The 12,382-nt window shown below is 35.1% G+C and overlaps 1 protein-coding gene across 1 annotated transcript in view; it reads right to left on the bottom strand.

Moving 5' to 3' along the window:
• The window catches only part of ROCK2 (Rho associated coiled-coil containing protein kinase 2), a 54,432-nt gene that overhangs the window by 29,213 nt on the left and 12,837 nt on the right, over nt 1-12,382 (bottom strand). Inside the window, exons 5-11 of the mRNA XM_015823890.1 lie at nt 9,593-9,737; nt 5,388-5,526; nt 3,744-3,835; nt 2,386-2,545; nt 1,826-1,913; nt 1,555-1,566; nt 573-661 (exon numbers count right to left, since the gene is read on the bottom strand). Coding sequence (XP_015679376.1) covers nt 573-661; nt 1,555-1,566; nt 1,826-1,913; nt 2,386-2,545; nt 3,744-3,835; nt 5,388-5,526; nt 9,593-9,737 — 725 coding nt within the window. The remainder of the gene's footprint in view (nt 1-572; nt 662-1,554; nt 1,567-1,825; nt 1,914-2,385; nt 2,546-3,743; nt 3,836-5,387; nt 5,527-9,592; nt 9,738-12,382) is intronic.

Raw genomic sequence — 12,382 nt, 5'->3', positions numbered from 1 at the left:
TTGTTAAGATGGGCAGCCACATAAATTGGATGAGCAAACAAAAAAAATATTCATGTGAATGTTAAAATAACTTGGATACATATAAGCTAAAAATTATTGATAACTGTAAGAATGTTACTTTTATTCAATTGATATAATAAGAATTGTATTAGTTTAAATATGAGATAGTAAATGCTAAGGGGAAAAGAGAGGAAATATCTAATGTGGTACTTCAAGATTTCTGTTAAAGATATTTGTATGTTATCGAATTATCGGTTAACCCAGCCGCCATGTTGCTTTTTAAATAAATGTAAAATTAGGAAATTAATAAAAACTTTTTTTTAAAAAAAATATATATTTATGCAGAGATGTTAAAAATTCAAAAGGATTCACAAACTTTCAAACACCACTGTATATAAAATGTAACAGATACAACTGCTTTTTGATATTACAGCTTTTAATATAGAAAAGATTCTTCATTTATACTACATGCATTTTTAAGGAGTGCGTTTGGTCTATGTCTATACATTTTAACAAACTAAAATTATATTTTTAAGAGTTTCTAAATTGTTATAAAGAAAATAAAGTTATACCTGTATTTTTGCTCGAGGTCATCTTTGGTTTGTATTTCATTACGGAGCTGATCTTCTAATTTGTTTATTTTTTCCTGAAATTGTATAAGCTGACAGAAAAAAATCCCCTGATTTTTAGGCATTTATAAGTGACAGAATTTATAGAAAGTTAGCACATAAAAATACCCCTATTTATATGGCTTACATCAGAAGTTCCTAAACTGGGATGGCATGAAGAATTTGGGAGTGGTGGTGGTGGTGGTGGTGGGAATATATGAAATTTTTACAAAAGGTATAATTGTAGAAAGCAATGCAGTAACTTTCAAATGAAGGCCTAATCCAGGGACAGATTGATGAGGTGATGGAAATGCTGAAGGTCGGTGGGTGAGTAACATAAACATCAGTGCTGGGCAATATGGTGGAAAGGATGAGTTGGAGATCAATATGTACATTTACTTAGGCAAAATGAAGGACAGATCTAACATTATTCATCTAGAGACAAAATGTCTCCAAAATACAAAAAGGGTTTAAACATCTGGGAATTCCTGATTTATACTGATTGTTTCTTTACTAGTTATTTGCCAACATGAAAGTAAATTGTTTTTATGATTATATACAAAACATGCTGAATTTGCTGAAATACATATTAATGAATATAAATTAACACTTCAATCAAAATCTTACAGATCTGTCATATCATTGTTTTTAAATTTCCACAAGAGATTACGCTGTTACACTGTTAAATTTGTTTTTAACTTTAAAAGCAGCAAAGTTTACAATACATGTGAAGCCTCTTCCAGATCTCCTAAATTAAAACCAACCTAAATTTGCTGAAAAACTGCATACAGAAACAAATCCTATACTATGAAATGTCCATTTACAAAGTTTTTTAAAAAAAATCTTAAACTGAGATATTTCATGGACAGAAAGAGAAAATTGTATGTGAGTTTGTATGTGTAGCAATATATACTGATAAAAAAAATCTTCAGAATAATGTGCTTACCTCTTCATCATCCTGTAAAAAATAAAAATCAGATACATGCTTAAAAACAGGATACTTTTCCATCTTTTTTCCAATAACCTATATTGCTTGATTTAAATTATCCTTAAAAATCTATTTATCTAAAGCTTAAATCGCATAATGACCAAAACACCTTTTTATTAAACTGGATCATTCACAAGGTTCTAGATTTGTGCAATCCGTTAACTATTGATGCACACATTTTCCACACATATGAAACAAATGTTTAGCACATTAAAATACGAGTACTTACCTCATTTTTCCTAAATTCATTTTTCTTTGTCCCATTGTTCTTACAGGGTTCAAGTTTCTTATTGAGCTCAGGAAAGTCACTTAGCAACCTGTTCAAAACAGAGGTTTTCAAAAACTCTAGCCACTGTGCCAATCAACTCATTTTAATCAATTTGCTCTAGTCCTAATCCCACTAGACTGTGCTCAGAATGAAGGCATTTATTTAGCATTAGCTTTTTTAACAGACCCTGGAGCTTTTTGGTTAATGAGGGAGGAGCCTAAGAGCTTTTAACCCCATTTAAAATAGAAAGCTTCAAAAAAAGGTCTATGCAAGTATATATATTCAGATACAAAATGCAGGTCAGCGTAACTGGTTATAAGAGCAATGCCTCTATTCTGTGTGTATTGTATTCTCCTTTCACTGAAAAAGCAGTAATAAATATTTTGGGAATTACAAAAACATAATCTAATGACATACATACATACACACACACACACACACACACACACACACACACACGTAAGATCACTGCTGAAAATCAGATTAATTGGTATGTATATTTTTACATGTATGTTACATACAGGTTCTCTCTAAAGTAAGTAAATCCAATGAAAGGCAGTTGGTTTCCAACAAATGCTTTTGGGACTGGAAAGGTTTCAACATCTCCTTTGTCATCTTCAATATCATCAAAATTGCTGCTATCTATGTCACTGCTCAGCTCAGGTACAACTGGTGCAGCAGCTAAAAAAAAGTAGATACCAGTGTTTGAACAAAATTCAATGTTGTGATATTTAAACAGTATTTTTCTTTTGCCATTAAAGTTTTAATTTTGTGTCATTTTAATTCAATGTGTAATTAACACTATTTTACTTCAGAACAATCAAACAGCAAGGTTGCTTAGTTCAAACTGGGAGAAAATTTCAATTATTTCAGAACCCCTATTAAACAAATTAATCAATGTTATATATTAAGAATGTTTGACTATACAAAGCTGACACAATAGAAGTGTAATTCCAAAAAAGAATAATTGTATCTAAGATAAAATATGTAAGAGATTTAAGTTTCATTTAGGCTCCCATAATCTTTCCCTTTCAAAAAGCTTTCAAGTTGAAAGTTGGCTGCTTTATCCCAAAGGTGCTTTTCCAAAAGGCAACTGGACTTTCTTTACTTTAATCCCAAAGGTGCTTTCCAAAAGGCAACTGGACTTCATTTCAAGAAAGTTACCTTTTGGAAAAGCACCTTTAAATCATCCATGATATGGATGATTGAGAATCTACGTAGACATTTGTTGCTTTAAGAATGAGACACATCACAATAGACTGTGAAAATGAAAAACTTCATAAAGAACCAAATATCTGCATTGTAGATTGTCCCTCTCCCTGAACCACATGGATATTAAGATGGTCTACAATAAATTTTGAAATCTCCTAATTTTTTATTTATGAGTTAGTACATTCCAGGGTCTCCACCTTTATAATCACCCACCCCATCACTAGTCTCTTCTCCAATCCAACTCGTCTTTAAGCACAGAGAACATGGGAGTATTTATGGGTCTTTTCCTACCTCGTAAAGGGAAGGCCTCTGTGAATGTAATGGAAAAGCCTGCCCTTTCAAGTGCATAAGATTGTTAGAAACGAGATTTCCATTAAATGAAATATTTACTGCAAGAAATATGCAAAAACTAACAAAACATTGAAGCTGATTTTAGGAGCATTTTAGCAACTTTCAATCTAGAAACTTTACTTTGGCATTTAGCTGGGAAAAAATGTAAGTAATCATAAACCTTTCACATTTGTAAAAAAGTATAATTTTTTTAAAAAAACTAATGTCTTTACACAGTAAATATTTTACATTTTAAATCCACATTAAACTAGTTTAGACACACAAACATGCACACAAAAGGAAAAGGCATTTAAATTTTTTTTAAAAAGATACTTACTGTCTCGAATGTTATTCCAATCCCACTGGTCATTCTTAAAGAATAGATGAGATTTAATTTCTTCTACTCCATTCCTCCCTAGCCGCACCTCCCTAAACATGGCAATTAAGTCAAATTTTATTATAAGATCTACAATTTTCTATTCTGAAGCAACCTATTCACAGATTTTATTTCAATGCCACAGTTGCCTAAATGCGTAAGATAAGCGATAATTTTTAACTGTTCATTAACATTAACGTTGGAACCTGAATCCTCCCAGTGCATTTGCTACTAGATTTCTCAATACTCTCATATATACAGGATGAAATAACTGGAATTCTCAATGTGCCACGTGTGGAGTAAGACATAATTCCAACTGCACTCAGTAGAAAAGGAATGCTGGAAAAAGGCTCTTTAAAAAAAAAACCCCACCCTACAAGTTTGCCAAACCACAGTGCAAATATTTCAACATAAGTGACAGAAGACCTGGCTTCCTAACACAGAGAGTTATTCAAACTTTACTGAAATAAGTATTTCAAAGATCACATCCTTTAAACTCACCCATACACGTATTCATATTTTCCTTAACAGTGTATAATGGAATCATTATGCAAGCAGCAAACTCATTTCTTTTTAACATAACATTTTTGTGTTCCTAATTTCACCTAAGGAAATACTTTCCTATCAAAATTAGTCACATAACTAATAATAAGTATTACCTTGGTGACAAACATACATACGTACACACACATACACACAAACAAACATATAAACACACACAAACAGGCCTACATCATAGTAGAAAGGAATATAAACTCAGAGTCATTCTCTTTAACACTTCAAAATATTTTGTCGTGTATTTGTTTACTTCTTGCCCTCACATGGGGACAGAAAGTTATACAAAATGAAGGTCTTAAACTGCAGGTTTAAGTACAATAATTGGTTTAAAGTAATATGTGTAATTTCCACCAGTTCATATAGCCCTCAAGGGAATCAAGAAAATCTGGGTCATTAAACTGATTTTGAATATTAATAGTTAAGACAGAAGTTGAAGGAAATCGATTTTGCTTACATTACTAATATTTAAACTTGGTTTGAGTGGCCAGGACAAGTAGGAGACAGCCTCTAGCACCAGGGGTGTCAAATTGCCGACCTGCGGGCCGGATGCGTCATGGTGAAACCACATCCACCCCATTGCCGGCAATGGAAAAAAAGGTCGTGATATGTCACGACATGTCACGTGACGTGAGTTTGACACTCCTAGCACAAACAAGTAAGATGTATGTCTGGTGGAAGATTATGGCCAATGGGGGTTCTTTTTTACCTAAAATCTTTCCAAATTCAGTGACATATTTATAAGCTGGTAAACCTGATTGTTATTCTGTATGACTCCTAGGAAAACCTGATAAGTACTTCCTAGGAGTAAAGGACCTCTCCTATCCATGAGGGCTTGATCTCATGGAATTTCTCATAATTAAGCCAAGTTGAAATTACTGCCTGAAATAATGACAAATTTTAAAAATTAAGTTAGATTTTTTTCTACAAATGGAATCTCAAAGATTGTATTCATAGATTGTATCGGTGAGATCTCCTAAATGCCCGTTTGGACAGAATAGTTTTCAATAACAAATCCACCCTAGTAAGGAAAAAAATATGTTTGCAAACCTGTCTGTTAAAAAAGCACAGATGAGGTCCTTTGCCTGCTTTGAAATTTCTACATCTTCTGGGAAATGCAGTGAGTTCTTGTGATCCATTATTTTACTGTATGTTCCCACCAACGAATCAGCATAAAACGGAGTATCTCCTAAAAAGTCAAAATGTACAGACATTATTGTTGTAGTTGAATCTTAAAGATTAACATAGCGTTTAAGATGGTAAATTGAGCATCCAATGCTTAAAGATTCAAAACAAAAACTTGCTGGGTTTTTTTTTTCAAGATCTGAACTGGGCCTCTATAATCTTCTTCCTCTCCTGCCTCTGCCAAGAATAAGTGACGTTAAAGGTTTTTCTTTCCCTTCTCTTTTAAAAATTAAGTAGAAAAATGTCTGGAACGCTCATAGTTTATACAGCTCCTATTTCAACAAATCCAGAATCAAATTATGGTTTACAATCCTGGTTTGTTCAAAGCTGTAAGTTGAAATTAAATGTTTTGTTGGTCACATATCACAACGGCAGTTCTCCTTTTTTCCTTCCACCCAAAATACCTCAAATTCCCGTAATGTCCTTTGGAAAAGCAGATCTTGTAGAGGCATTGGGGAAAAAAAGAGGAAGAGGAAAAAAAGCATTCCAGTCTATCAACAGAAACTGCTCCTCTTCATGCAGTGTATCATTAGGTTCCAGGCTGTATTCCTGAGTCTGGGCATAAGGAGAAATCCTGCTTAGTTTTAGATCAGAAATTGTTTTTTGAAACTGACTATTTCAATTGTTCAAGAGGAGATGGGGGAAGAAACTGCAAGCTCTAGCTTCATGAAAACTGTACAGCCTTAACCCTAAACAAGATTTATCTTTTGCTGAAACTCACATGACAATTGTTTCTAGTATGCATAAATTGTATTTCCCCGTGCTTCAAAACAATGACTCTCACTGTATACAACATTCCTTATATTGGTTTATGTATTTAATTACAGTACCACTAACTTTTATACAAATGTTTAAAGAAAATATGTTACATCATAGACAGAAAAGAGAATTTGTCAAGGTTGAATTGCTAAGATGCCTGCTAACTTCTATCGCCACTCAACTTGCCACAGAAATAGGGAGGAGGGGGGTAGAAAGCATCGTGAGGAAGTGGGAGTCTAAGAAGCTGAGAATGGAAAACTTGCTATTGTGAATCTTCTATCTCAAAAAGTGCTTAGTGGGAGAGATTGTGCAATGGGTATCTATAAGAATTCTCAAATTAAGCAACAATTGTTTAAAAAAATTTCCGCCATATCAAAGGCATTTTCCACATCCAGAAAAATCACTGCGAACTTCAGTTTTTCTGAATATATACTTGGAATTACAATTAGTAGTCTCATATTATTAGATACTTCTAAAAACAATGACATATAATTAAAGGTAATATCATATATAATGCATGTGCCATTCTAAAATCTGAATGGTATTTGGTATAATCGATGTATAACACCAACGAATAAAATAACCATCTGGGCCAAAGGTTCTTATTTACATCGATTTAATGGTGTCAAATATTTCTCAGTGAGATAAAAGGGGAAACTAAGTCGTGTATAATCTTGAGATATAATACATAAAAATTAATTAATTTGGTTCAGGATTAAATGTATCACAACATTATACAATCAAGAATTTAAATAGATTGTTGATTTACTGAGTCAGAACCACCATATATCTTAAACTGGACATCCTACATAGGAAATGTACTTATACTGCCGCAATGGTTTAAATCCGTAATTCACCAACTTTTTTTATCTCATTGTCAATATCTGTTCAGTGAATATTCTGCTTGGATAAAGTTCCTGTTTATCACACATAGATGCTTTATATATCCTAGTGGAAGTCATCTTTCGTGATGAGCCATGGTTTGTGCAGTACTGCAGGCTACTTCTGCTGATTGCCGGCTGCCAGCAATTCGGCAGTTCGATTCTCACCAGCGCAAGGTTGACTCAGCCTTCCATCTTTCCAAGGTCGGTAAAATGAGGATCCAGATTGTTGGGGGCAGTAGGCTGACTCTGTAAACCACTTAGAGAGGGCTGTAAAGCACTGTGAAGTGGTATATAAGTCTAAGTCGTATTGCTATCTTTCATACAGAGTAACAGAGTTGAAAGGGACTTTTGAGGTTTTCTAGTCCAATCCCCTGCAGGAAACCCTATTCCATTTCTAAACCCTATACATATTAAAAGTTTCTTTACCTTTTCCATCATTTTAATCTTTTGATTTTCCATGAAGCATAAGCTATAATACAATAGGTATTAAAAATATGCCATTCAGGATGTCGAATGTCTACTTATTACAAAAAACTGTTCAAATTTTTGCGGAAAGTCTATTTGTAGAATGCCTTCACATTTTGGTTGTACCTTTTATAAATCATGGGCTCTTTTATAAAGATAATAAAGAAATACTTAAATACCATCAATAAAAAGGGGGCAATACTTCCTATAGTAATTGTTAATTTTATTCGGGCACTGTCTGAGGTTGCTATCAAACCTATATTACATATATTAATACATTCATCTAGAATACTAGAAAACAAACTAGCTTAGAATAATTCTAATGTGAAACTTTAAAAAGGTATAATCTTCTTGCAAAGGATTTAAAAGTTGTGATACATCGTGTCAAATAGTTAGTTCATAGATATTCTAGAAGCATCCTTAAAACAGGAGTATTTTCTGAAATGTGTAAATTTAAAAAAAAATTAAATCATTATTTAGGATTCATCCTTTTGTATTTTGCCTGCCCTTCTCTTTCCTTATTCAACATACAAGTTTGAAATATTTAGAAAAAAATAGATTGTAATGAAATCTATTCCAATTGAAAAAGCTCATTTAATAAAATAACCTAATAAAAAGATGCCCAAAACATATATCTAAATTTCATAAATAAAAACTACATCTGAAAAGTTCCTGGTAGTAGAACCATTATAATGATTATTAAATTATTATTAAAGCACCTCCAGCACTAGTATTTAAAGCAACTTTCTGAAACATTTATTTCTTGCTCCACTATAAATTCTGAACACTTGTTATTGAAAGATACTCCACTCCTAATTTTTGTCCAACCACCCCTTAATAATTTTCTTCCTCTTGAGAAAGAATGTGACTTCCTTCTAATTCAAAGGGGCCCACTTACCATGACAAATGTAGATTATGGAACCACCACTCCCCTTCTATTTTAAGACTAGATTTTTGGACCAAGTGAAATAGTAATCCTGATAAGTAGCTTCAATTTCAAAATTATGCAATGGCTGCAGAGCTCAAAACCTTAGATATACATTTTCCCATCAAATCTGTTATAGGCTGCAAATATAATGTTTAGCTAATATAATACATAGAGAAGAAATAGTGTTCGTTCTCTCTCTCTCTCTCTTTCTCTCTCTGTGTGTGTGTGTGTGTGTGTAATTGCTATATAAACCCTGCAGTCAGATAATCTCGTCTGAAATAGTGTTCGTTTTCTCTCTCTCTCTCTCTCTCTCTCTCTCTCTCTCTCTCTCTCTCTCTCTCTCTCTCTCTCTCTCTGTGTGTGTGTGTGTGTGTGTGTGTAATTGCTATATAAACCCTGCAGTCAGATAATCTCGTCCTGAAGATCTTTGTTTTCAAAACATTTCCCATTTCTATGAAAAGTTGTTTTTTGGAATTTTTAAGCTGAGTAATTATTTCATTTGACTTTGTAACCAGCCTTTTTGGCTCTATTTTTTAATCTAAAACATCAAATGTCTGACTTAAAAAAGCTCTAATTTCTCCTTTCAATTATTTTAACAAGGATTTTATACGCATAAACTAGTCATTATAAAACTTTATATATAATTGGAAAGAGCTTTTAACTGGTCAGAAACCTATTTTTGTTTTCTTTCCTTTTGGATTTGGGTTGTAGTCCCAAAAATAAAACTGCTTTTCCTTAACTAAGAAATAATTAAAGTTGTAAATTCAGCATGTGGTCATGCCAAGTAGAAGCCCCAATTTTCCATGATATTTAGGGAAGGTCATTTTATAACAATCTAAAAAGCACTACTAAAAACCAGATTCATTTAGGGACCAGTATCATTAGCAGCAAGAGATACAGTGCGCACTCACACACTCACAAATAGAGCAAATCTATATTATATATTTGCAGCAATTACATCACCAGAGCATATTAAGTACTATCAAGACAAAAATCTATATAGAAGCAAGGGGGGGGGGGGAAACACTACTTACCAACAAGCATTTCAAACAGAAAAACTCCGACAGACCACCAATCACATTCCCGTCCATAATATCCATCACCGCCTTGTGATTTTAATACTTCAGGTGATATATAATCTGGTGTTCCAACAGCTGTATCACAACGCACCATGCCAGTCTATTCAACCACATAAACAATGACAATTAAACAACACTTAGATATGATAGTTAACACTAAGCACAATGTTGTTGTTGTTTCATTTTAATCATAGTATTTTTTTTTCAAACTACCAATATGTCTTGTGCTTCTTTTTCATGAAGCTTAAGGCCTCAGTATAAAGAAATCTTGTTCAATGAAGTGAAGGAGTTAAACTTAAAGTTAAACAAAGTCAGACAAAGTAAGCAAAAGCTGAGAATGTATGCTATGTCCAGTTAATGGCTCACAGAATCAACTGGTTTGCAGTAAATTTCAAGAGAGTTTTGGAGCTGCTCCTAAAACAACAGAAAACAATATATAGTCACACCTCAATATAACTTGGTGGCTGAAAACATTCCAGTTATGGAACATAGCCCATATAAACTTATAAAGCAAGCATATTTTTCTGATAGCATATCTATTAAATTGTACTACTAGTAATAAACTGTAGTGCAGTAAAAGCTGTGAAGCAGAAGTTCCAGGTCCAATTCTTGTGTCTACTTGCCTGCTCATTATCTGTGATATTTTACACTAAAAAAGTAACCAGTTATTAGTAGTGATCCAACCTGAAAGAAATATATATTTTAAAGACCGATAATTACAAGTAATGTACAACTGTTGCTTTGGACATTATTAAGACACAAGAATTACATAAATCAGATTTGTTCGTTGCTTCCACACTAGAACAATCAAAAACCACATTAATTCATAACTCAGAACTGTGCAAACCAGCCTGTATCTGCAGCTGTCCTTGAAGAATATTTGGAAGCTTCAGGTGGTGCAAAATGTGGCATGGGCAGTTACGGTTGCTGGCCATTTAGCACATGTCATACCTCTGCTTTATGAACTGCATTATTACTATTATGCTTCTGGGTACAATTAAAGGAGCGATTGCTCACTTTTAAAACTCCTCAAGGCCTGGGGCCAGATTACTTATAGGGCCGTCTCTCCTCAGGGTATCTACTCGTCTGGTATATATAACAGCAGGAGAGGCATGCTCTGGGTCCGATCTGTGAAAGAGTGCCATCTAGAAGGTCTTTTCTGCCATGGTTCCCACTCTTTGGAACACAATCACTCTTTGAGATCAGAATTGTTCCAATCCTATTGGCTTATGCAAGACATTAAAACCTTGGCTCTACCATTAAGCCTGGATCTCTAATAGTCTGGGTGCAACCGTTTGTGGTAGTCCTTGATATACAACCACAATGGAGACTAACCATTATGGTCGAATGTCAGAACAGTAGTAAACGAGTCAATCATGTGACCCACCCGATGTTGTGACCTTTTTTGTGGCAGTCGTTAAGCGAACAAAGTTTCGCTATGCGTGCAGTTTTATGTAAATGTGGCCATGTTGCCAATATCTGAAGTTCGGTCATGTAAGTGGAGAGGTGGCCTGACTATTGGTTCTTCAAATATGGGACAAAACTCCCCCTTTTCAGGTTGATCATATCTCAAGGATTACCTGTATTGATGGTGGAACACTATGAGTTTCTTGGTTTATATTTTTTATTATTTCTTTATTGCTTTTATCCTGTTTTAACTGTCGGGTATCTAGAATCACATATAAGAGATGGGCAGCCACATATATTTCATAATAAATAAATAATTGCTCAAAAGCTCCAGTCTATCTCCAGCACACAAGATGAAGTAACTGGAATACATTTGTTCATAGTTTACACTTTTGAATGTTCAATATTTCTGCATCAATCCAATCTAAAACAAGAACTGCTCTGCACAAATGAAACAGAAGCTAAAGATTGAGAAGGCAGGACCTCCCATACTCATATCTGATTATAATCCCGATTGAAACACCTGACTCTAATTTCCCCTTCAAATTAAGTGATAACCCTTGATGTTAGAATAGAATAGAATAGAATAGAATAGAATAGAATAGAATAGAACAGTGGTGGCGAACCTATGGCACGCGTGCCAGAGGCGGCACTCAGAGCCCCTCTTCAACTAGCTGCCCACTAACTCGCTGAGGTCCCACATGGCTGGATGCATCCCAGCACCCATGCGCTCGCTGGCCTCTGTGTGCAGGGGCCGATGGTGTCAGGCAGCAGCCGCCCCGGCCCCTGCCTCACCTTGCCCTGTTACAATGGCACCCCCGCCCTGCCTCACCTTGCCTCACCCAGCAGGACGAGCCTCCTGCCCACCGCCCCACCTGCCAGAGACCCCCTGGATCTCCCCCAACCCTGCCCAGCCCCCACAGGCATCCCTCCCCACGAGCAACATCAAGGTGATCACGCCCACCTTGGCCACACCCACCCAATCTGCCATGACCACCACAGCCATGCCTACCCAGTGGGCCACACCCACCTGGCACCCTGCAATAAATAAGTGTGTTTTGGGTTGCAGTTTGGGCACTCGGTCTCTAAAAGGTTCACCATCACTGGAATAGAATAACAGAGTTGGAAGGGACCTTGGAGGTCTTCTAGTCCAACCTCCTGCTCAGGCAGGAAACCCTATACCATTTCAGACAAATGGCTGTCCATTCTCTTCTTAAAAATCTCCAGTGTTGGAGCATCCACAACTTCTGGAGGCAGGTTGTTCCACTGGTTAATTGTTCTAACTGTCAGGAAATTTCTTCTTAGTATTCAGTTGCTTCTCTCCTTGATTAATTTCCA

Source organism: Protobothrops mucrosquamatus, unplaced genomic scaffold, assembly GCF_001527695.2.
Source record: "Protobothrops mucrosquamatus isolate PMUCROS unplaced genomic scaffold, P.Mucros_1.0 scaffold2033, whole genome shotgun sequence".
NCBI classification, from domain to species: Eukaryota; Metazoa; Chordata; class Lepidosauria; order Squamata; family Viperidae; genus Protobothrops; species Protobothrops mucrosquamatus.
This window is presented reverse-complemented; position numbering and strand designations above follow the sequence as displayed.